The following is a 26582-nucleotide window of genomic DNA, read 5'->3' as shown; positions in this document are numbered from 1 at the left end:
ATTACTATGGAATATTTCCTTACAGCATGTATACCACTAATGCCTTGCATCCCTATATTTCTGCAGTTATAGATACTTAAGAAAAATTAAGATTTATCACTCTCCTTGGTAAATGGTATTAACATTCTAATATGAACTGAGTTGTCATGCAGTAACCACTGGTAGCCTTCCACATTTCGTTTGAAGAATTTTAATTTCTAAGTCGTTGCTTTTTGGCATTTGCAGTAATGTGATCAAACAGGCTCATCTTATGGCTCTAATTGGTGGAAATGTATTCTCTTTCATAGCAAAGTGGGTCCAGTGATTCCCTAGTATGTGCCACTTAGCAAGAGGCCAGAGCTTGCCAGTGCTCTGCAAGTACAGGACCAATCCCTGCATAGTCACAGTGTCTCCTCCTGACTTTGGATTTTTCTATAAGCTCTGGCTCAATGCTGGGCACAAATTGATCACCAAGTTCTTGTAGTGAATTCTTCTTGCAGCTGTTTGTTTTATCAGCAGCTAAGGCCTCTCTGTACTTGCTAATTAATTTGTTTCTATATCCTTTGCTTCTTTACCATCAAGATGGTTTTCTCTACCCTAGTCCGTTTCCTTCCCTCTCTTTCATGCCAGTCTCTGCCCAGCAGCCACAGTCACCTGCTGCCTAGCCATCCTTTCTGTCCTATCACTGAGGATGTTAATATACTTCTTCCCCTAACCATATCTCTTCCTTCTTTGAGTGTCCATCACAGCCTCAACACTTCATCCTATTGTCCCTGACCTTTGTTCCATGGTTTCCTTTTCTCAAGAGCTAACTCTAAGCACAGTTGTAAGAAACAAAAGACCCAGGAATTTGTGCTTTTGTCTCGGTATCTAAATTTGATTTTAGACACCATTTTGATTTGATGTTTCTTACGTATCATCAGCATTCTGCAATGAAGAGCTGTATTTTCTTTCTCAGGAAAAAAACCATGAATTAGTTTTCAAAATTGTGGAGATTTCCTCTGATATTTCAATGAGTTGGGAATGATGAATGAAAAAAAAAATCCATTGTTACTAGAATAACTGCAGTTAATATACCCTGGTGTGAATACCAAAGGCCACCAAAAAGAGGTGTGCTGGAGGTGCCATCCATCCTTCTCTCCTCAGTCTTCTGCTAGAATTGATGCCATATTACTTTATAAAACAGTCATGTGTCTGATGCTGGCAGTGGCTTTTCCAATATTTCAAGGTGAATTTTAGAACAGAAAATGGTCATTCAGTGAATCTCCCAAATGGCCACTGGTGGTACATCTAGCACTTTTGTGCTAATTTTTAGAAGGCAGCCCCTCCGAGTGGTTTAATTAGAGAAAGAGCTCTTCCTGTGAGCTGATGCAACCCCAGGCCCAGGACCCAAAGCTTGCAGTGGTGGCTCAACTTCAACTCTCACATGGGCCTTCTTGACCAGGTAGCATTTATCTACCATTAACAACTATCTCCTGATCACTGTTCTTTCCTGGTCACCAGGTGACATACAGTGTTGAAAACAGTTTGTCAATGATTTCCATGTTGGAGGCTAATGTTAAATGCCCTTCAATTGCCTTTAATAGGTCTTCCACCTATCCAGAAAACATAAGCCTTGATGGAGACATTCTATCATAGGAACATTATCTATAAATATGGTAGAGCAAGGGTCAGAGGGAGTACAAAAGCACAGTTAATGAGAAAATAATTGAGCCAGGGGAAACTAAAAAGCTCTTGTGGTTACATTTCATTTTGTATTGTATAGACTGACTTAAAAGTTGCAAGCCAAAAAGATAGCAATCTTCATACAGAAATCAAAGAGCAACTAGAAGCAATTAACCAGATAATTTAAAGATACTAGTGTAATCACTAAAACAATAAATACATTAATTTGAGAGAAAAAATCTTATATGAATTTATGGGGAAATATTTATGCAGTTAAAAAATTTAAACTTTGGGAGTTCCCGTCATGGTGCAGAGGAAATGAATCCGACTAGGAACCATGAGGTTGCGGGTTCGATCCCTGTCCTTGCTGGATTAAGGATCCAGCATTGCCATGAGCTGTGGTGTAGGTTGCAGGCTCGGCTCGGATCTGGCATTGCTGTGGCTCCAGCATAGGCTGGCAGCTGTAGTTCTGATTAGACCCCTTGGCCTGGGAACCTCCACGTGCCATGAGTGCAGCCCTAAAAGGACAAAAAAGACAAAAAAAAATTTTAAACTTTGTCATTATGAGGAATGAAGATGGGAAAGAACCAGGAAGCTATAAGCTAACTTTTTAAATTGAATTAATTCTCACATATATTTAATGCTATGTATAGATGGACTATTCTAGAGTCAATTAAAAACTACTTATGAGAAAAATCAGATTCAATGATAATCAAAATAGAAATCATGAGCTACCTTTGGATCTCCTAGCTAGGAGAATGGAAAATGGCCAGTTCAGGGGTGAGCCTTAGGATGAAGAAATCGAGGATGAACATGGACATGAAGCAGTAGAAGTTTAGAGAAAAATAAATGGACAAATACAGGCCCACGATAATCTGCTGTGTCACTTGGCATGTTTCAATTTCAAGTAAAAGAAACTTAACTTGTAGTGACTTAAATAATGAAAATTACTATCAAACTTATGTCTCTTTCTCAGTGGTTGAATTCAGGTCACAGGCTCCATTCAGATTGGACCAAGCTAGGTCACTGAGTCACACTCATTGTGGCCACTGGACTGCTAGGTGCCTATCAGTCAAGCTTGCCTGGATTATGTACCTTCCCTGGCCAGTCACTCTGGCAGAAGGAATAATTTTGTTCTGACTGACTGATACTGGGGGTGGAATCATTTCCAACCAAACCGTAATGGAGAAACATAGCATGGGTGCCGGGGAGACAACAAGCAACTTCCACTCCACTTTCCATTCCTTAGGAAACTATTTTTGAACTGGTCTTTCTAATAAGCATCTGGGCTGAGATGCAAAGAAAACTCTCACCCTGATCAAAATAAGTGTATGTAGAAATTAAACAGGGAGACTGTCAATTGCTACCCTTAGTCCTGTGACTGTTGACTAAAATGAAGGCTTTGCTTTTATATGGCCCTTCCTACTTTTCAGAGCACTGTCACCCAAATTGTCATACTAACATCCACTAACCTCATGACAGCTCTGAGCAGCCATTATTACCCCCTTTTTATAGGCAAGGCCATCCAGATCAAGGAGGACAATGGAAGAGCTGGAGCAAGAGTCTAGGCTCTCCTCTCCTAGGCCAACCCCTTTGTACTGATTACTTCCAAGGTCTTTGAAGGCATAGCACTGTTGAGAGGAAAAGCAAATAAAAGTATTGTGTGATTGAAAGAATAATAGGGCTATCAGTCTTATTCCTTCTCTGTTGGTTGTCTACCATTCTAAATTAGCCAAAGCATCAGAAATCAACTACATCAAGCATCTCTTCAATCCCTGAACAAAAGCACACTAGAAGGGACATCTTACTCCTTTGTAATCTCTGTACTTTGATCTGCAAATTCTAAATCAGGTCAACCGGTGAGATCATTGAACCTATCACTTCATTTTTAATTCCTTAATCCAACAGCACACTGATTCTCATTATAGTTCATTCCGAAGTAACTAAGTCATAAGTAAGCTATGTTATATAAAACCAAAGAAAATTGCTTATATGAGAAGACAACTATTTCCATAAATTATAAACTCAATTTTATGCTATAATTTAAAAAATAAATCTTATGAGTTTCTTATGGAAAGAAAAGAATAAGATATTTCAATAATTTTTTTAAATATTCCACAGCTCTGAGATATTGCTCTTAGTTTTTCTATTCAATAATTTCTTCTTAATTACCCTAAAATGGCCTCAGATTTGAAAATATTATTAATTTTTTGTTTTTTCCTCTAACATGCACCTGAACAATAGCCATTTGAAAATCTCAGACAACATCAGACACCAGAAGGACAAACGCTGCATGATATGCAGCAAACACTCAAATTGCTCTATAGCCACTCAACTCATAGGAGCACTTTCCATTCTCCTACCTGCCCACAGCCTCCTGTCCTGCATGGGAGCTGCCATGTGAACTAAGGGTGAGGAAGGCAACCCTATCCAACTCTCAGGGAGGCTAGCCATCTCCTATGTTAATTCATGAAATGCCTCCCATAAAATCTGTAAAATAACCAGATGGAAACTCATGGGCTAAAGTGTCTACATTACAACTTTACTACACTATGTTGGAAATGTATTTGCATAATAATTACTATCTATGTGTTTATATATTTATATTGAAGATCAAATAATACCTAGTAGGCTAATAAGGCCTCACACATATTAAGGGCTTATCTTGAGTAGGGAGGCAATACTATAGCCATAGTTTTACTTACAGAAAGTCCCCTGCAAAGATTTTTCTTAAGAGATTTGCATGACATTCAGCTCTGATTCTGCAGCCAGCAGAGCCAGTCATACCTGGAGTATCTATGAAATAATGAGTTGGTTTCCCACTGTGAGGCATCTTTTATAATTCCAATTTCAGTTGGAAAGTCTTTGAAGAGATGATTGAACCATATCGTCTCCATGAAAGCTGCAAAGATTTAACAACTGCTGAGAAATTAAAGAGAGAAACTCCGTGGAAAATTACAGATGCAGAACTGGAAGCAGTCAAGGAAAAGGTAAGGACTTGTCTTCCTTAATTTTTACTTTACTGTCTAACTGGCTGAAAAGAAAACAGTGGTTGATTTAAAGATCAAGAAGTAATGTATCTATTATAGAATTCTGCTATTCAAGATTCAGGCTTTCTGCATAACTCAAGTGTTTTTTCAGTCATTTATTGACTATAAGGATTTAAAAAGCTGTTTTTAAATATAAGATCAATTTTTAAGTTAAAAATCAGCTTATTGATTTAATTTTAGAGAACATTAGACAGACCTATCAGTCTCAAATAATTGTAATCAATATGTATGCAAAGTAGATATGGATTGACTCACAATTTGACATAATAACAAAGAATTTTAACCTCATAAATACAGCTATAAAACTAATGTAGGGATCTGAGAAAATACGTAATTGGAACAATGAATATAAAATTTGGGTAGGGCATATTTTGTAGGATGGATGTAAAGTGACGAGCTTTTCTAGAGAACCCAGTAAGGTGAGAGTTACCTGCATCAGGCCTGAGCTGAATGAAGGTGAAATAATGAGGATGATGAAAAGGGTAGGGACATAATAGGCAGAAGAACTGACAGCTGAATTAGATTGGACTTTCAAGGAAAAGGACCCTAAGAACCTCTAAACTACAACATTTAAATTACATCAGGAGCTAAAGTTAGAACAAATTAGAGGAAGAGATATTAAAAGCTTTTCAGATTTAGTGGAAAAAAGTACTGAGCTAATAATCATAAATTATTTGTGTGATAAACTGACCAGTTCTAACAAAAACTCTTCATATAATTTAGCAAGCCACATATCTGAGTCTTGGTTTCTGAACCAGTAAAATGTAATAATAAATATTACTCTCCTTAATACAAAATTGTTAATGTAGTTATTTTTCTGAATGTGTCTTTTGGTGGCTTTTTCACTAAAACCAGTCTCCCAAACTGGTAGACTATTCAAAGAGCTTAAAGAAACTAGGATAAAATCTACGTTCTTAGGATATCAAATTGGCATCAAGATTAGGTTCGTTTTCTTCTACTGCAAACCTGTTCGCCAGCTCTGGCCACTCTCAGCTTCTTTTTACTGTTATCCATGTTGCTTGCTTGTTTCTTTCTTCTAGAATTTAATAAGCCATTTTGTAGCACAATGATAACCTAGGCTTATTCTTTTCATTTCTAAAATTTCCTATGGCTTTTTAAAACACTGTAAGTTTCTAAACCTGAATGACGTGATTGTGTTTTTTTTTTAAAAAAGTGGGGTTTTTCTACTTGTTCATAATTTGAGGTAAGATGATAAATTCTCATTCATAATTGGGAGAACTTCCCTCTGCAAAATTTGCATGTTATCCACAGAGTTACCGCCAAGTTCGACTGAATGAACTCTTGCAAGAGCACTCAAGAGCTGCCAATCTCATAGTTCTGTGAGTACCACCACAGACATTTATGACTGTTACAGAGAATGGGTTAATCAGTTTAAAAGCTTCCAATTATTCAGGGGGAAAAGATAAGTTTGGAAACATGTGATTTTAGACAGTGAGAGAAAATAAATGCCATCCTGACACCCTGACAACTAGGGCTTTAGAGGGCCTCATCTGGAGTGTCTGCCAGGCGTGCTCTGCGTACAGGGACAGGAGCACAGCACATGCCCACCCAGAACCCATCTCTCCCTCTAGATCCCTCGGGCTCCAGAAACTTGAGCCTGGAATTCCTTGCCTAATGAGCCCCAAGTAAGGTTCACAGGCCCCTTTCCTGGATAGCTGCTCCTAAGAGGTGGCATCCACAGCATGTTCATGAGGATCTTGGCCAAGCGGGAGGAGGCCCAGGTGGGAGAAAGAGGAATGGGCTTTTCTATTTCCATTCTTCGCCTTCCATCCCACAAATGTTAGGGGTGTACATGCTGCAATTATGAATATTTACCTAAAGATTTATTGCTAAACATGAAAAACAACAATTTCACATTTATACCTCATGAACTGACTTGTTTGTACAAAGTAAGTACATCTTCAAGCAAGGTCTACACTGGAGGACTTTGTGTCTAGGACACAGATTGGTCTCCTAAATTGGGTGGTAGGCTTCAAACAGCTGTTTTCTCCCAAATATAAGAGCTTTAAACTATTAGGAAGTATTATTTTTCCAAAAAGGGGAAAAGGTATTGGTTCATCAAATTTTCTACTTAAAGAACAGTGAAAATTTATATTCATGCTTTATCTCCACTCTATAATGCCTGAGCCTATTTTTCTGTTTGTGTTATCTGGGAAACATATCAGTTTAATATATATATTCAAAATAATTCCAAGTGCTTTCATTTTGTAGGGGAGGCATATAGAAAGTTCAAACCACTTATTACATACTGCAGATAACTAGTGGTGTTACTGCCTATAGTAATTGTCACTTTTGTTCTTTATTTTTCTTCTATGCCATCAGGAGCCTTCCAGTGGCAAGAAAAGGATCTATATCAGATTGGTTGTACATGGCTTGGTTGGAAATCCTCACGAAGAACCTCCCTCCTGTCTTACTAGTTAGAGGAAATCATAAAAATGTCCTGACATTTTATTCTTAAAAGATAAAGGATTAGGATACATTTTAACATAATGTAAGAATAATTAGGAAATGTGTTCCAATTCTTTATGTTCTGACCTATAGATACACAAATCTCTGAAGACTACCCTACCGGATTCTAAGTAAACTTTTGTCTTTTTTTTTTTTTTTTTTTCTTCAGTATTATTCGTCAATGGGAGCTATTTTTTTTTTTTTTTCTATCAGCTTACAGGGGTGTCAAAACCAGTACTACCCCTAGAAAAACAGCTCTGTCATTGCTGTTGATAAATATGAAAATTAATCAAACCCATGCTGGCTTACGCCCATGAAAGCCATCAACTTATTTTAAGTTTTTCCAGGCACACCTAATCTTCTGTTTGCTTCAAGGCCCTGGTGGAGGCCTCAGCCCCACAACACTTTCTCATTAAATGCTTATTGACAGGCTAGTCTAGTAACCATGGGTGGTTATCAAAGGGAAAGACCAGCTGGGAAGGAAATGTGATTAGGCTTGGCGTTCTGAGAGGCTTACACCTACAAAGAAGATTTGAAAATCAATAACTGAAAACTTTGAAAAGTACTTGAGTCCACACAATGTTTAAAGCAGTTATCTAAATAAGGTCACTTAATGTAACACAGATTATATACTTAGAGTGTGGGTGATCATTAATAACATATGGCTTTAATTTGGGGCTGACTGAAAAAAATGTTACCTGTATTAGGAGGCAAAATATATTGCAATTAAATGCAAAATGTTTCATTTTTAATATATAGATTTTAATTGCTTTTCTTACTTATATTTAGAAATTTCCAGCATGGTATTACTTTGCATATTTTTTCTAATTAAATGGTTAGCACAGAAGAGATCTTCATAGATGTCTAACTGAAAACCAAGAACCACATACTTTCAAGTTGTTATAAAGAAATATATCCTGAATCATATAGTTACTTTTACAGTGATTGTATGGGTTAAAAAAATAATTAAAATGTGAAGTGTAGAAACTTGCAAATTTGGAATAGACAAGTACTGATTTTTTCATTTGTTAGTACTCCTACTATATTTAATCACATTAAAAAACAACCAAATAGTTTTTTTTTTTTCCCCTGATGGATGGCTTGATTTTTTTTTTTTTTCTAACATGTTATGACTGTTTATTCTAACTGATAAAATATGAGGAGGGAAAAAAATCAACTTGAAATAAAAGCACTCAAATTCATTTGCTCTGGCCTAGCTCATGATTTCACCTTTCAGTCACTAAAATCATGGCGCAATGGTGTATCACATGTGAGCCTGAAAATTTGAATCAGTTGCCTCAGCTGCAGGTTGTTCAAAGTTGGATTTCGAGATTAGGACTTCCAAGCCAGACTCTGGCCTCAGCAGGATGACTAGGGAGGAAAAAGTGAAACAGCAAAGCTTAAGCAACAGGCTAACCCTATCCCAAATTTGACACTATTGGACTTAATACAGGCCCAGATTAACCCTTTCTCTTGAGCCCTATGGACCTAAAATGCAAATGACTAGATACCATCCTGGTGACCAGGATAAGGAGCACCCAGCTTTATCTGGGCCTGACACCTCTCTGAAACACTTGAGAGGTCTCTGTAAAAGGTCAAAGTAACATGACTTCTGTAATAGGAAATTCTGGCTCTTGTTTGAGAGGCTGTTGCAGGTTGGGTTCTCTAGGAAACAGACTCAGAGTTCAGCCTGGAGCATGTTTATTATGGAGTGCCCTTGGTATCAACAGCCATGGAAGGGAGGGGAAGAAAGCAGGAAGGGTGAGGAAAAGGTAAGCTGTGCTACAAACCTAAGGACAGTCTCAGCTACCCTACAGTGTGCCGTGGAGACAAAATGTCCCTTCAGAGCAGTCCAGAGCAAGACTGAGAGGGCTAAGCCTTTTTACTCCCCCAGTGACCAGTCACTGGACTTGGGCTGCCTGGGAAATGGTGTGAACTTGGATGAGGCAATTCTCTGAAGCTGAAGCATCCCCAAGGGCCTGACAGCTGAAGTCTGTCTGCTGACAGCACTCCCAGTTGCTATGGAAATAAGTCCTTCATTAATAGGATCTGGCTGGGGCATCACCTTGCCAACCGCAGGGCCATATAAAGTAGTGTTAAAAAAAAAAAAGCAAAAAACTCAGACTAGCTTGCGTTCATATCTTTGTTTCACTATTTATTAGTGGTATTACCTTAAACTAGCCATTATTAAGTTTTCGAGAACTACTGACACGAGAGTGGTTGGGGTGATGCCTCTTTGGCTCCAGGTTAACAAAGAAGAACATGGACTGAGAAAAAGAGGAATAGGTGGCAATAAGGGACTGGTGATTTTGAGGTCAAGAGCAGCTATACTGGGAACAGGTTAGAGCAGCAGAAAATTGAAAGGATGGAGGCTATGGTCAGATACCAGAAGATTTTTGTGGCCCTTGGTGTCCTGTCCTTGGCCTTTGATTCACCCAACTTTCTTAATCCAACCACCTCCCATCTCCATGTCCACACATGCTTCTTTCTGAGCAAGAAGGAGAAAGTTGCACAACCATGTTCATTGATGTCTGGCCTTCTCTGTCCCCTCACTTTGTGCACATTCCTCCTCATCAGCATCCCCACCCTTTCCTCACAATGACTTTTCAGCATTTTCATAACTTTTTCAGCTGATGACCCTGACACCATCCCTATAACATATCCGTGTACATCTAGACATAAAACTTTCCTATGAAAGGAGGACCATGCAGGGAGCAATGTCTTTTGATTTCTTTCCTTAATACTCAATTTTAGAACTCTTTCAATGGAAGCTTTGAAAAAAGATTATAGATTCTTGAGGACTTCCATAAGCCTACTAAATTAGAATCTACAGGAGAGGGATTGAGCAATCTGTATATTCTGATGAGTCACAAATTTCTGGAACTACTGCTTTAGGCAGTCTTTCCTACTCCTGTGACTTGACTCCCACCACATGCTGATGGCTCCCAAATTTATATGTCTAACCCAGGTCTCCCCTAAGTCTCAGACCCATATATATTCAATCACTAATTTCCATGGTGTTTCTTTTTGTAGGTCCTGCAGATACTCTAAATACAGGATGACCAGATTTCTATTCAAAACAAAACAAAAACTCAGCAAAGGCATCTAATTCTCTTTCTCCATTGTCTATTGGATCCCTCCTGAAATGAGCAAAGAAACATAAAAATAGGATAGTTCTGCATCACAGCAAGAAATTAAGGAAGCAGGCTATCCACACGACATTTTTAGAACTACAGCCAAGCCTAGAGTTTACATGGAATGAGATTGATGGAAGCTAGAAAAGGTTGCTTGCAACCAATTCTGAGAAAAATTAAACACGTCGTAGGAAATAACTGCCAGATACCATAGGAGAATTCCACAAGCCCCTCCCCCCAGTTTGCAGGTGGAGGTGAGAAGCTGAACGGAAGACAGAGTGTGACCCTGGGAGGGATCCCTTTTGCTGGGTACTGGGGTTATTCAGAAGAGGCTGCCAGGGAGGCCAAATGATGTGCTTGGTGAGTGCTGGAAGCCGAGTCGAGTGTTACAGTGCAGCATCTCATGGGTGTCCTTGAAAGGCACCAGAAAGATATGCACCTGCCCTAGAGCCTGAGCCAAAAAGAAAATCAGCACTTGCTGCACAATTTCTCCTAATACAGAGAAGAAAACTCAGAAATGGATGATCCTGTCCCTGGATCTTACTGTTGTTAGGCTGCTGGGTTATTATTAACTGGCACTGCCAGTAGCTATCAACTAGGCCTTTAGCTAAAATTAAGTAGGATTGTAATGATAACCAGGTGGGCTGGTGGAGGTGCCTGTGTCAATCAGAGATCAGCATATATACTTGTGTCAAACTTGGCATCTGGGGTACTTGCTGGCTAGCTATTGCCACATGGGTCACCTGGAGCCAATCCACCTCACTATTTCTAATGTTTTCTTCGGCAGAGATTTAGGAGATAGGTTGCCATAAGGAAGACATCTGTCTGGACTCCCAAGGAGGGAACAGGGCAATTCCTCTCTGGGTATGATCAGGTGTCCCCATTGCCAACAGATCAGGGGATCTCCATGAGTCATAGTTACAGCCAAGAGGTCAAGCCAAGAGTCCTCATCTGACCCAGGCATTCCTACAGGGCCACCAGTTGCCCCACAGCCAGCAAGTCCTGGTCTACAGGTGAAAACTCCTCTCCATGGGAAGGTGTGTGGTCAGACTTACCTCTTTAAGATTTCTGGTGCTGAAAAAAACCATCTCAGTCTGCCCTTTTTTTGTGCAGAAAGTGCTTTATAGGCGTTCCAGTTGTGTCTCAGTGGTAACAAACCCGACTAGTATCATGAGGTTGCAGGTTTGATCCCTGGCCTTGCTCAGTCGGTTAAGAATCTGGTGTTGCCATGAGCTGTGGTGTAGGTCGCAGAAGCTCAGATCCTGAGTTGCTGTGGCACAACTGCAGTTCCAATTCGACCCCTAGTCGAACTTCCATATGCCGCACCTGCAGCCTTAAAAAAACAAAAACAAAACAAAACAAAAAAAGCAAGAAATAAGAAAGAAAGAAAAAGCGCTTTGTCCTTCGACATTCCCCCTATCCTGGCACTTTTTTTTTTTTTTTTTTTTTTTAAAGCAGAAAACAGTGTTCAAGTTTATTGAAGGATAAAACACAAATATACAAATTTGCAAATAAGCCAAGAACTATAGGCAAAACTTTGTGGAAGAATGCCCTTTAAACCTCTACTCTGGTAGAATGTTAAATTCCAATGAAATATGTCATTTTTTTAGCAAAATATAAAGTACTAAAATTAACACATGTTTGAATACTTATTTGTAACTGTACAGAATATCTCTAGAAAGATGCATAAGAAACAAATAAGGGTTGATTCTTGAGAGAAAAACAAGATTAATGAAGGACAGGGGTGAGAGATTTAACTTACTATGTACCAATAATTACTCAAAATAATATTTTTAAAAATAAATATGTAAATAGACAAATTACTTGCCTGCTAGGCTGTATTTAATTATAAATTCATGTTTGAAGTGACATATATTGTGAGGGTCATAGGAAATAAACTTTTAAAAGTTTTACAAAGTGTTACAAAATTTAAGACATTATACTATCATATTTTGTGCGCATCATTATATTTTACAACATAATAATGAAAAGTAACTAAAATATTACTATAAAAAAAAGTTGACCTCACCACACACCAACTGATAAGTTTAGTGTTATTCCATTTTTTTTTTTAACATGAGATCTTTTTTTTCTAACTTATTCTCTCCTGGGTAGAAAAAGTAGTAGGCAAGAGAAATGTTGGGTTGGATTTCCCACTATAGCCCTGCATATTTTACAAGGTGAAGCTCAGGAATGGACAAGTATAATCCCAATAGGTTCTAGAGCTTTATTTCCTGAGCTGAATAAAACTCAGGATTGATATTATACATAGTAAGGTAGAGTAGATTAAGTTTTTACGAACCTATGCATTGCAAGTACAGTATGGTCTTTTACCCTTTTAAACACAAAATCCAAATAGGATTACTTTTTTTTTTTTGGTCGTATTCTAGGGCCACATCCACAACATATGGAGGTTCCCAGGCCAGGGGTCTTATCAGAGCTGTAGCTGCTGGCCTATGCCACAGCCACAGCAAGGAGGGATCCAAGCCACTTCTTCAACTTACACCACAGTTCACAGCAACGCCAGATCCTTAACCCTCTGAGTGAGGCCAGGGATCAAACTCGAAACCTCACGGTTCCTAGCTGGGTTCGTTAACCACTGAGCCACAACAGGAACTCCGGATTACTACTTTTCTATATTAATTTTCTATTGCTTCATTATAAATTATCACAAATGTTTCATCTTAAAACAAAACCCATGTATTATCTCACAATTTCCATGGGTTGAGTATAGGCATGGAACTGGGTTTTCTGCTCAGGGTATTACAACACTGCAGTTGAGGTGTTGGTAAGGGCTATGTTCTCATATGAGGCTCAGAGACTTCTTCCAAGCTCATATGGTTGTTAGCCAAATAAATTTCCTTCCTTCTATAGAACTCATGGTAGTTTGCTCCTTTAGGGCCAAAAGAAAAGAAAACTTTTTACCTCTAGATCATCTTTTAAAGAGCTTAAAAGATGATTAAGTCAGGCCCACCTGGGTCTATCTTCATTTTAATTAACTTTAACTCAATTAACTAAGGACTTTAATTACATATTCAAAGCCCCTTCACCTTTGCCAAACATATGGGTAACCCAATCAATGGAGTGGTCATCCCACCACACTCACAGGTCCTATTCCTATTCAAGGGGAAGAGATTACACAGGGTGTGAACATGAATGGGGCCTACTTACAATTCTGTCTACCACAAATGCTATCTCACATTTCTGTAGGTCAGATATCAGCTACTAGGAGACAAGCTGGGAATCAGGTAATAAATTAAAAATGGCCTGTGAGTATCCAAATAAACAAGTAGTAACTAGCAATAGATGACAGCAGGGATGATGCAAGACATCAAAAACGTTTTTAAAAGGAAATATAAGCCTCAAAAACATAAGAGTTTTGAGGTCTTAGAGTAGGAGGCACAAACTCCACATGCCTCACTAGAGCCTGAGGGCATCATCACTTTGTAAGAGGACAGCCTAATGTCAGAGAAGTTCAATTTTGTTCTACGCACCATGGTTAAGAAAGCAAGAATGTTTACAGTTCATCCTCAAAAAAAATTTCCTTCATGTGGTTGGCATCAAAGGACCGCTAAGCTTCAGTTACCTGGAAAATTAATTTACATGGAGTGACTCTGCAGTGAAGCAGTGTTTAGAGCTCTTGTGTGAGTGTATTTTCAGGATGGGTGGTTCAAGATGAAGAATGTAGATGGATGTAGATGGGGAACTCAGAGGCTGAGCCCAAGATCCAGGGTATGAATTTCATCACTTCAAAGAAGGTGACAAGCAATGACATCTGGAGCAAGGAGCCAGGCTTGCTTTCTCAGCGTAGAAGATCTCTCCGCACTGAGTTTTTTGGGGCCAAAGCTAGGCAGTGGACTTTTAGAATAACACATGATAACTGCCAAGCTATGGATTCAGATGCAGAGCCCTGGGGGCCAAAGCTAGGCCTTTGTTCTCATGCAGCTCTTTACCTAAAGCTTGTGGCTTTCCTCAGCTTCCCAATTCAGTTCATCAGCTCTTTTGGATGCCCTAGGAAAAGGAGATATTTCACATACAGATTTTTCTGTTATTATTTCCAAAGCAGTTATATACATGGATTTTCTAATTTTCCTGTTGTAGTTCTCCCATCAAAGAAGTAGAAATACTCTCAGGGAAGGTGAGAAGTTCAGAGAAGTCAGCAACAACAGGTCTTGAAAGATATTAAACTAATGCAACTAGCACATTGGAGGGATATGATCACCAGTTCTCTAAGTTCCTAATGTTCACAGGTACATTTTCAAAATGAGTTCTATTAAAAGCAGTATTACTTGTGTACCTTGAAGTTACAGTGTCCCAAATTGAGTCTTGATTTTCCTCCCTAAAGCTGCTCTTTTAGCACTCTTCCAAATCTCAATAAATGGCAACCCCATTCTTGCCACAAACCTTGTAGTCATCCTTGACTTTTCTTCCTCACCTCACATCTGGCCCATCAGCAAATCCTACTGGCTTCAGAAGATATCCAGAGTCTAACCATTTCTCACTATTCCCACTGCTACCTCCCTGATCTATGTTCTTTCCACCATTTCTCACCTGGATCGTGGAGTATCCATCTAAAGGGTCTTCCTGCATCAAGCCTTGATCATCTTCTGTCCCACTTCAAAATAGCAGCCCAAGTAATCCTGTTAAATGACATAGAACATGTCACTTCTCTTATCAAAATATCCCAATGGTTTCCCATTTCACTCAGTGGAAAAAAGCTACTGTCCTTACAAAAGCTTATAAAGTCATACACCAGAAACAACCCCTGCCCCCTATGATCTATGCTCTCATCTCCTACAACTGTGTATCCCCGCCCCTCTGTTTAGACCATGCCAGCCTTCTCATAGGTAATGCACCTTGGGACCCGAGTGCTTGCTGTGCCCTCTGCCTATAATGCCTTTCCCCCAAATATCACTTCCTTCATGTTTGGTTAAATGCCCTCTGCCTCCATCCCCACACCTGACACATAGCATATTCTCACAGAGGCCTTCCCTGGCTATTCTCTCTAAATCCCAAGCCTATATTTCAGGTGTCATACATCTGCTTTGCTTTTCTGGACAGCATCATTTATTTTAATCACTTCTATTTACTGTCAGACTTATTTTTGGCTGGTCTGTTATCTGTTATGTTCCCAGAGTCTAGACCAGTGCCTGTCAAATTGAACACATTCAAAAATATTTGTTTGAGAGAAAGAATGCAGCCACTGAGGGGAATAGGAGTACAGAGCCCCACATCCTTTGAGGTCTAGTCACTGGTTCACTGTGGAGCCTCAGAGCCCATCCCCCAGGAGGCTGCCCCACAATCCACACATATCTTTGTGTGTCTCTGAACAAGTAGATCCTTCTGCCTAAGATGTTTGACTCTCTTTTGTTTATCTGACTATTGTTTTTATCCTCTTTTAATTCACTACCAGTAAGTTAATTACTAGACATTTTCTCATGAGTTTATTGGTCATCTGGTATTGCTTCTTTTGTCAATTTAATACAAATGTGAAAGCTCTAAAGATATAAAGATACACTGTTCTGAGCTCAAGGTATAACCATTTTCCGTGCCCTCAAAAAGCTTATGGACAAGCAAACAAGTATGCAAATTAATTATGGATTATGAAGAATACTGTGAAGGGAAAAAAGAGGAAACTATGACAATAATGATAACTATATGACAATACAAATAACTATGAGAATAATGGAAAGGGCAGTACTTACATAAGGTATTCAGGGAGGGCATCTATGAAAAAATATTTAAGGATGAGATGCTGACAGTGTTGAATTTTACCTGACCCTTATGCTTCCAGAAAACAGTTGGTTAAGAAATCTCCCTAAACTTTTTTCCCCCAAATGCCCCACCCTTTTGGGTTCTAGAAAATGGCTAACTGCAATGAACCACCCTTTCCCACATAACTTAGAAAGGACTGGCTATCTGCTCTTCCTCATGATTCCCATAAGATTTGTAGATGGTCCCATTTTTACTGTTGACAAAGCCAAACCCAAACTGTTTCCCTTTTGCCCACATCTGTTGACAGTCAGACATAGATCTTCTAATTTCCTTATCTCATGAATGATTAGCCAAGATGAGAATATTTTTTTCCCCTGAAACTAGATAAACATTTCCTGTTCCACTGAAACTTCTCTTGATTGAAAAACAATCCCAACTACAAGTAAGCCCACCTGTAACTTGTCTGCTCTTCTATAAAAGTCTAAGGCAATACCTCCTGTTGAGACATACTGTAGGAAGCTGAATAATGGTCCTGAAAGAGAGCCAGGTCCTAATCCCTGGAATCTATATCTTACCTTACATGGAAAAGAGTTTTTGCAGATATAATTAAGGAGATTGAGTGGGACAATTATCCTAGATTATCTAGCTGGACCCTAAATAAAACAGCACATATCCTTGTAAGAGGGGAGTAGGAGACTTGACTGTTGATAAAAGAGAAGCAGCCATGTGATGGAAGCAGAGGGTAGTCAGAGAAAAGATGCTACACTACTAGTTTTAATGATAGAGGAAAGGACCCTGAGATGAGTAAATCAGCTGTAGATGAGGGAAAAAGCAAGGGAACAGATTCTCCCCTAAAACCCCTCCAGAGGTGGTACACCTAGCCAATGCCTCGATTTTAGCCACCTAGGATTCAGTTTAGATTTCTGGACTGCAGAAGTATAATAGAGTAACTTTCTATTGTTTTATGCCACTAATTATACAGTAATTTTTTACAGCAACAATAGCAAATTTAATACGTAGTCTAGTCCAGATCTGAGGTGCTTTCCTTATTGAAATAGCCTGAATAAAATCCATCTCCTTATTTGTTTTTTGTCTTTGACAGTGCTAACCATGCAAAGAGTGGGGGTGGGGGAGCAGGGTGGGTCAGAACAGTCCAGGCAGAGTGAACAATATGGACAAAAGTCCTCAGGCAAAACACAAACTCTTGCATTCTAGAATCTAAGAGAGGAATGTGACTCAAGATAAAGTTGAATGTTAAGAGTCTGATCATACAAGCCCTGGGCCATGGCAGGGAATTTGGAATTTCTTATATCTGTGATGGGAAAATTTTAGAAGATTTTAAGCCATGGAGAGTAGATATAGAGAGATTGTTTAGAGGTCCTGGTAAGAGATGATGGTGGCTCCAGAATATGGGAAGAATTTAGATGTAGGGCTGGATGAACCAGGTTCTGTTTCTGTTAGGGTTGTGATATGCAACAGAGCTCAGTCGAATTAGGATAATATGAGGACTATTTACTAAGGGGGTTATTTATAAAGGTTTGGCAAGATATGGGAAACCAAAACCATAAAGGAGAGTCAAGTGTCTTAACTGAAAGCTTGTCACAGTACAGGCCTGAAGGGAAAGGGGGAGAAAGTAGTTTCTAGAGCCTGGAAGAAAAGACAACCATGACAAGACCAGTGGTTTTCAGTGGAGGGACCCTGAAGGAACACTGACTTTACCCTCCACCCTCCCTCTGACCTCCTGCTGAGCTCTCTATTGGCAAACCCAAATGCCAGCCAGCCATCAAGGGAGCTTATCAGTGAAGTCCCTAGAGGGCACCCCCGCCCCCAACCTCTGCTCCTGGGACAGAAAACAGTGTGGAGAGAGACAAAGGGCAAGAGTGGGTATGGAGGGGGAAAAAGAGACTGCAGAGAGATGTTAAAATTAGTCCAGTTTATTAAAAGAAAATGAGGATACCTGAATATTCTACATTATCTCCTTAATACACAGTTTCACCTATCCTATCCAATGGACAAAAAACAAAGGCCTTTCACAGTCCTGACTTTTTTTTTGAACATTTACAACTGCTCTTCTGTCCCAAAAGCAATCTGGAAAGACAGTGATTAGAACACTTATGAGGACCAATAATGCTATCTTCAAAATTCCGTGAAAAAACTCGTTTGTTAAAATGTGTAGAATTTGAGGAATTGTTGCTACATGAAAACTGGGTAATATTCACTTTATACTGAAGAGAATTGCATTTGTGCAGGCTGGTAAGTAAAGGCTGTTTCAGAGGGGCAGAATATTGAATCACAATCAACTGAACCACAGCAAACCTAATTCATACATCTCTATGCATGGATACCCATATTTTAGCTTGTTTTGGTTTCTCTCTCTTTTTTAAAAATATTATTACTCTGGAAGATAATTCAATTTGCATTGCACATTTCCTCACAGAAATTTTGAATCTTATGAATATAAAAATCATGGACTTGGCCCAATTTTATTTTAATCAGTTTTTCTGTTTCTTAATTCAGGATTAACTTCCTAGGATATATGCAGAGATTTAGTAGCAAGAGCGACAGTGTGCACATTAAAATATGGAGAGTTTCAGCAGCAATTTGAGCTATGGTAATTACTGGGTTTGTTTACACAGACACAGATGAAAAGCATAACCTTTTTGTTCCTGTCTCTTTTTTTTAATTGGGAAAAACTATGTGTTACCAAAAGAAAAATCATACAACAGTTGTTCATTGTCATGGAGGAAATCAGGTGCAACCAACGAGACCAAGAAATAAAGAGATCAAAACTGTCTAAGGTAGTGTCTTAACTAGGCATCCTTTTTCCTGGAGCAAACTCCAATGCTATGGAAAGGCTGCTTTTCACATTCTGCTCAGAATAATTGCCACAACATTCGCTGCACTCAAATCAACTTCTGGTGGGTCTCTACTCGCATCTACCCATTCCAGTGTAGCCCCAACAGCAACTTCTGCTTCCATAGTCATTCTCCACATCCTGGTACCATTTGCTTCATCCAGGAAGTAGCCCTGACCAAGATGGGGCCCATGTGAGGGGAAGGGAGAAGAAGGAGGCAGATGATCCCTAGTGGAAGCTAGGAGCCAATGGGAGAGGCACCAGTGCTCTCAGGGAAGGTGAGAAAATAAGTCCCTGCTGGGAATATTTGGGGGGGAAAAAAAACCCTATTTTGTAAGGCTAATTGATCCCAGATCTGGAACCTTTCCCAAGACATCCATCCTTTCACAACAACCAGGTTGTTCCTCAAAGGCCCTTGGCAGACAGACCTTCATATGTCTTAGAATGGTTGAAAAGGGGCGAAATGACCCAAATGACTAATGTTCAATCTCAGTATCTTCTTCTACTTCCTCCAACCCATATCCATACCAACCCATATCCATACCAAACTACTGATTGCTTAAAATATCTGTTCTAGGAGTTCCCACTCAGTGGCTCAGTGGTAACAAACCCAATTAGTACCCATGAGGACTTGGGTTCGATCTCTGGCCTTGCTCTCTGGGTTAAGGATCCAGCATTGCCATGAGCTGTGCTGTAGGTCACAGATGTGACTAGGAGCCCGAGTTGCTATGGCTGTGGCATAGGCCAGCAGCTGCAGCTCTGATTCGACCCCTAGCCTGGGAACTTCCACATGCTGTGGGCACAGCCCCGAAAAGAAAAAAAAAAAAAAAAAAAAAAAAAAAAATTCTGTTCTAGGTGTTTACAATAGCCATAGTAATGGCCCCCCCAAAGACATCCATATTTTAATCCCTGGAACCTTTAAATACATTACCTTAAATGGCAAAAGGGCCTTTGCAGATGTCATTAAGATTACTTGACTTTGAGTTAGAGGAATTATCCTGGATTATCTGGGTGGGCCCAATCTAATTACTTGAGTACTTTTTCACCCATGGCATGTGGAAGATCCTGGGTCAGAGATTGAACTTGCACCACAGCTGCTACCTGCACCACAGGGGCAGCAATGCTGTATCCTTAACCTGCTGTATCACATAGGGACTTTCTAATCACATGAGTTCTTAAAAGTAGAGAAAACTTTCCTAGCTATGATCAGAGAACCAGAGAAATAGCAGCATAAGGACTCAATCTCCTTCAAAAATTGCTGTTTTTGAAGATGGAGGATGGAAGTCATAAGGCAGGGAATGTGGTCAGATTCTGGAACTTGGAAAAGGCAAGGACATGGGTTCCCTCTTAGAATTTCTAGAAATCATTGTAGCTTTGCCAACACCTTGATTTTAGCCCTGTGAGACCCATGTCAGACTTCTGACCTAAAGAACTGAAGATAATATATCTATATTGTTTAAGCCTCTAAGGTAATTTTGTGGTCATTTGTTATGGCAGCAATGAAAAACTTATAGTCTTCATCACCTCAAGCTTGGATCAGCACAATACAAAATTTTCCAATTTACCCAGCTTCTCAGGTCTCTGGGTCATCTTAGAAACTCTTACTTACCAAACTCTTGTCAACTGTCATTCTACTCATTTAACTTCTCTGTTCAAGAGAGCCTACAAATGGAAATATTTTCAAACCAAGCTCCTTCAAACATCAGAACTTCTGGAACTGCCAAAGTTCGAGACGGAAAGTTAGTGAATTCTGCTGAAGATGACCTGAAAAGATTCCTTGAGAGACTGGTCAACAGAAATTTCCAGGAGCTTCTTCACCAAACATGGTTAACAATAGGAATACTCAGGTTGGTCTATAAAGTCTTGCAATATTTACCAGTTACACTGCCCTACTGATAAAATCAGTCATGAGCTAGAGTGAAATCAGTGCTGCTACTCTGGCCAGAGTGGACCATACAATTAAATCTCTGAACCAGGGGCTAGTCAGTAGGGATGGTTATGTGACAACACATTATATGGCTAATTTTCCAGTCCTATCAGATGCTCTTTGAAGATGAAACAGGGAGACATGATTTGAAAGAGATCATGTAAGCCAGGAGAGACAGTGGAAATATAGAGCTAAGTTTTTGAGTAGCTTTCTAGTTTAGTTCATATAATCCCCCTTCCCCTTTGCTCTTTGCCTAGTCTTGCAATTGTCAAATATATCAATTTTTATTGCTCAAAATTTCACTTTACATTCTACAGTAAGTTTCAGCCTTTTTGCCCTATTTAACTGTTGGTGGGATACCTTTTGTAACCTGCTTTAATGGCCTCCATTTGGCTTACCCAAGAAACAAGCAGAATATTTGCCTGGTCTGCAAATATTCTTAGTAAAATTAACCTACAAATTTATTGCTAAGAACAAAGGCCTTGGACTTGTCTCTATATTTAAGGTAATAGAGTCGCTATCAAAACAATCCAGAGTACAGTGATTTTTGATAAAGTTTGTAATATTGATTAAATGTGAAGGAAGTCTTTCCAGCAAGTCTTGACCCCACCAGATTTTCCAGAAATAAATTCCCTAAAGCAGTGGTCCTTAGCCAAGTGTGAGCAGCAAGACTCACCCTGGAGATCCCAAGTAGTCAGCTAGTAGTGGGGTTTGGACATGTGCATTCGACCAAGCTTCTTATGTATACCCTGCTTTTAAGCCATCTGCTTTTATTTTCTTCCTGAAAATTTGATGATGCTTTAAAATGAAATAGCAGTAGTCCTTCTCTGGGCTATAATTACAGAAATTTCACCTTCTGGTACTCTTACCCACAATGGCATAATTCAGAGTCAGTCTTGCATGATTATGTTAATTAAGAGACTAAATGCATTAGTGAGAACTATAGTTGTGAATTTGTATATTAACTATTCTGATCTCCTTGAACTTTTGTGGCAGTAATTTGTTAGTCCAAAGTAGTTTTGTAGCAACGAGCTTGTTTTGTTAACTATCTGCTAGTTTCTTACTTGTTTTTTTAATTGCTCCCCCCCCATTTAGTGTCCATCATGGGAGATATTTATATGCTTAAGATTCATGTGTTGCTTGGATGAAAGTGAAAGGCTGCATATATATATCTGATCTTTGTGTTCTTTGCAAGAGCCTGGTGGGAACAGTCTCGTGGGTTTTACAAGCTAGATGTTAGTGTTTTCAAACTGGGCTATAGATACTCCTAGGGAAACAAAAGATATTCCAGGAAGTATCTTGATGGCATTCCGAACCAAGCAATATTTATTTATTTATTTATGCTTTTTAGGGCTGCATCCTTGGCATAAGGAAGTTCCCAGGCTAGGGCTCGAACCAAATCACATCTGCTCACGGATCACAGCAACGCAAGATCCTTAACCCACCAAGCAAGGCCAGGGATTGATCTGGTGTCCTTATGGATTCTAGTCAGGTTCCTTAACCCTTGAGCCACAAAGGGAACTCCCTAGACCAAACAATTTTAAAAGAAGGAACTTCTAGATTGTTATACCTATGTACTTTTTACTAAAATTGATCTGCCTATATACTAGTTCTTTTCCATCTCCCTTATTCCAATTGCCCTTTTACAAAAGTAGGCATGTGCCTCACTCATCTTCAGGTTTACTCTTAAGCTTATCCTTCATATAAAAAACCCTGGGCTTGAAACGAAGAACTTCTAAATTTTGGTGCCAGAACCCAAAGTATAGCTTCTGGGTTCCTTTTTGGCTTGCACACATTTCTAGAAGAGTTGAATGGTGGCATGGTAAATGAACTATTATGGCCCGTGTTGGAATGCTCTGAATTCAGCGACAGAATTGTGCATTTGGGAGAGTTTATGATAGTTTTCCATTAACATTCTCACCTCTACCATTCCTGAATGATTGTCAAAGAGTGCACTACACCTGAGGAAGAGTTCAAGAGTCTGGTTCAAACTGACAAAAACTGAGAAAATTCATCTACAGGAGAACCTCTTGATAGGAAGTTTGAGCAAAAGGACAGCAATCTGAGATGGAGGTTTGAGATGCAGAAAGAAAAGCAAAAAAGTCATAAAAGTCTGGGTAAACAATTTTTTTAAATAACTATAAAAAGCAGTAATATAATGCTTATTGGGATTCAGCGAAAAGATACATTTAAAGTACTAGACAATAATAGTATATATGACAAAAGAAGAATTAATGGAGTTAAAGCATTCCAAGGTCCTTGTATTACCCAGGAGAAAGATAATAATTTTGTTTTAGATCTTTGATATTGATGAATTAAGCATGATGTTTTAATTTATCTAAAACAACAGAATTAGAGAGTAAACTTCTAAATTAGGAGAAGTGAAATAATAAAGTAATTAAGTTAATTTAAATTAAATTAATAATATAATAAAATTTAAAAAGAAGCAAGAAGGGTTAAAAAGAAACAGAACATCTGAAAGAAACCCAAATTAAAGTAGATTTAAATTCATTATGGAGCTTACATGCTAGTGGAGGACTCATATAAGTGAAATGAATAAATATGTACATAATTTCATGTACATTGTGCTATGAAGAAAAATCAAACAGTGTAAAGCATGAAGTGGTGCTTAGGAGAAGACTATTTTTAGGTAAGAGATGATCTGAGAGAAAGAGGAAGAAATACTCTAAGATTCTTCATCTTGTGCAAGAGAAAAGGTCAAAAAGAGAAAAGAAGACAGAAAAGAGACTATGAGAGAGCAGGTGAGGTGGAAAGAAAACCAGAGTGTGTCCTGGTAAAGAGGTGTGTCAACAAGGAGGGTATGATCAACCATGAAAATAAGAATGCCTGGTTAATTTTCTACACACATCTTTCCCTGTGTGAAAGACCTGGATAACATAGACAGCAGCAGGCTCAGTATTAAGAAGAGTTGTTACAGTCTCACTAGGCAAATATAAACTCAGAGAGGGGCTAAGTGCTAGCACTCTGAAGCCAGACTACCTAAGGTGAATCTGGCTCCATCTCTTTCTGGTTTTTAAGCTGTGTGATCTTGGGCAAATCATTTAAACTTTCTGTTCTTTGGTTTTCCCATCTGTAATGGGAATAATAGCACTTGTTTTTCTCTGGCTGCAGTGATTAAATGAATTAATATTTATAAAGCACTTAGAAGGAGCTCCTGCTGTGACACAGTGGGTTAAGGACCTGGCATTGCCAAGCTGTGGTATAAGTCACAGCTACAGCCTGGATTTGATGGCTGGCACAGGAACTTCCATATGCTGGGGTGTGGCACCAAAAAAAAAAGCACTTAGAATATACCTGGCTTAAAGTAATCACCATGTATGTTCTTGTTAAAAAGAGAAAAATCCCTAAAATGGCAGATAGGAAGGATGAACTTGTGTGTTAACTATGGACTTGCATTCTCAGTAGGTTCATGTTGGCACAAGCCTTAATTAATTATCAGCATGACTGATAGGATAATTATGTTCTTAAAAATATATATCCAGAAAATAAATTATTGCTGGAACATATCCTAATTCTTCTTTACTGTGGGCCCTTGAATTTAAGGTATTTTCATATCAAATTCTATTTCACTTGTCATAATGCTTCTATTAAATGCTTAATGGTTCAGATCCCTAACCTGTTACTCTTTTCCAGTTGGATAATGCCTTTTTCTCTTTTCAATCTAAAATAAACTCAGGTGAAAACTGACAATAATTCCCCTTTCAGTATCTATAGTAACAGAAGAAACAGCTAAATACTTTCTTGGTGCTAGGTATTATAAGGAGCTAAAAAAATCATTTTTGTGTAAAACACTGAAGTAAGTGCTTTGAAGGATTCATAAAAGTCTATGACTCTTACTCATGTGAAAGATAAAATGCATGTATTCTGATAATTACACAATGGGAATATGTGGCTAATGAATAACATGGTAAGTGTTATAAAAATAAGCAACCAGAGCTCACAACTGGTTGTAAAGAAGTTTCATGAATCAAGAAAGATTTCTGTTTGGGTCTGGGTAAAGGGAGTCATTAGTTTAGGATATGCAAGGACTCAAACTATCTTTAATGTGAACTTCCTTAGGAAATTACTGGAAACCATACTTCAGCAAAATGAAGACATAAAACTAAGAGGAAGATACTAGATCCATAAAACCACTACTCCAATATAAGAGAGAGGCAAAGGGGAGTCCCAGGATGACAGCCATTCAGCAGGACTAGAGAGTCAATTGCCCAGACTGGAGCAAGAGAATAGAGAAGTGAGCAAGGAGAAAATGGAACTGAAAAGGGATTTTAAATCTCAGTGGTTCATTTGATGTGACAGATGTTTGAGGTATGGGATTCCCCAGGAACATTTGGAAAGAACAAGCAATGGGTGTTCCAGCAATATACTACCATCAATAAATACAAATGGGAAAACAAGGTAATTATTAACATGAGAGGACAAGTGTAAAAAAAGGAAATAATCGTATTACTTTTGCAGCAGTCAATACTTACATGGTCATGATAAACACTAGCTACTGACTTATAAATAAAACTGTTACAAAACTATTGGCAGAATGGGGTGGAAAGGCAGTTAAGAGACTTGATCCTCAACTACTCTAATTCAGAAGATAATTTCTAAGCCATTAAAAAATAGCAACATCTGGAGTTCCCGTCGTGGTGCAGCAGAAATGAATCTGACTGGGGCCCTGAGGTTGCGGGTTTGATGCCTGGCCTCACTCAATGGGTTAAGGATCTGTCGTTGCCATGAGCTGTGGTGTAGGTCCCAGACGTGGCCCGGATCTGGCATTGCTGTGGCTCTGGTATAGGCCAGTGGCAACAGCTCCAATTAGACTCCTAGCCTGGGAACCTCCATATTCCGTGGGTGCGGCCCTCAAAAGACAAAAAAAAAAAAAAAAGAATAGCAACATATAGTTTAGAAACTGGGAGAAAAATGCTAATAAAAAGCCAAATGGAAGTATTGTCATTGAGGAGTGAGATTTGGGAGAGGGTGTCTGTGGAGGGGTTGGGAAGGGACTGATGTTTTTCATTGTGGGCCTTGAAAATGCATTTTATGGGGGAAAAAAAAACCTTTGATTAAAAACTAAAGGAATGGAGTTCCCATCATGGTGCAGCGGAAACAAATCTGACTGGGGGCCATGAGGTTGTGGGTTCGATACCTGGCCTCGCTCAGTGGGTTAAGGATTCTGCATTTCCGTGAGCTGTGGTGTAGGTTGCAGACATGGCTCGGATCTGGCATTGCTGCAGCTGTGGTGTAGGCCAGCAGAAACAGCTCTGATTAGGCCCCTAGCCTAGGAACCTCCTACTGCCACAGGTGTGGCCCTAAAAAAAGACAAACAAAACAAAATTAAAGGAATGTACTGAAAAATCAGAACACTATGAGAAGTGATCATATGCAGGGTTCTGATGGAATAGGCAATGAGATTCCTTATCATTCATTCATATAACAAATAGTTATCAAGTAACATTCTGAGCCAGCCATTGTGCTGGGCTCCAGGAATACATTTGATCCCTGCCCTCACAGACCTTATGTCTACTAGAGTAAATAGACAACAAACATGAAAAAAAAAAATGTGTAAAAGAAATACAGATTGTAGTAATAAGTGTTGCAAATAGAAAAACAAAAAACAAAAAACAGAAAAAAAAAAATTGCTCTGATAGAAAATGGTGATGAGGGGCAGACTGTGCAGCTACTTAAGTTTGTCAGGAAGGCCTTCCTGAGATGAGTGAGACTGGAAACACATGGAGCATAAACTGCAAAAGGATGTGTAGATTCCCAGGCAGGAAAGT

General features: G+C 39.1%; 1 protein-coding gene and 1 long non-coding RNA gene across 19 annotated transcripts in view; one reads left to right on the top strand and one right to left on the bottom strand.

Annotated features, from left to right (window-relative positions):
- Nucleotides 1-8365, top strand: part of SLC12A1 (solute carrier family 12 member 1) — a 90207-nt gene extending 81842 nt beyond the window's left edge. For all 4 annotated transcript variants that reach the window (XM_085021392.1, NM_001445000.1, NM_001445001.1 and 1 more), the window contains 3 exon segments: nucleotides 4499-4634; nucleotides 5967-6034; nucleotides 7038-8365. In XM_085021392.1, the coding sequence (XP_084877518.1) occupies nucleotides 4499-4634; nucleotides 5967-6034; nucleotides 7038-7173 (340 nt within the window). In that variant the 3' untranslated portion in view covers nucleotides 7174-8365.
- Nucleotides 1-26582, bottom strand: part of LOC102161909 (uncharacterized) — a 144509-nt gene that overhangs the window by 58039 nt on the left and 59888 nt on the right. For 7 of the 15 annotated variants that reach the window (XR_297968.4, XR_297971.4, XR_014811907.1 and 4 more), the window contains exons 2-4: nucleotides 16003-16024; nucleotides 14849-14937; nucleotides 14251-14308 (exon numbers count right to left, since the gene is read on the bottom strand). This is a non-coding gene — a long non-coding RNA (uncharacterized LOC102161909). Of the gene's footprint in view, nucleotides 1-14250; nucleotides 14309-14848; nucleotides 14938-16002; nucleotides 16085-20475; nucleotides 20611-26582 lie in introns of those variants that run through there. The other 8 variants (XR_014811900.1, XR_014811904.1, XR_297970.4 and 5 more) reach the window with 4 other exon arrangements.

Source organism: Sus scrofa, chromosome 1, assembly GCF_054392235.1.
Source record: "Sus scrofa isolate SSC_HxYL_T2T_F1_AM1 chromosome 1, Sscrofa_HxYL_maternal_Yorkshire_Landrace_v2.0, whole genome shotgun sequence".
NCBI lineage: Eukaryota > Metazoa > Chordata > Mammalia > Artiodactyla > Suidae > Sus > Sus scrofa.
Note: the sequence above shows the minus strand (reverse complement) of the source record. Positions and strands in the feature narration are given on the sequence as shown.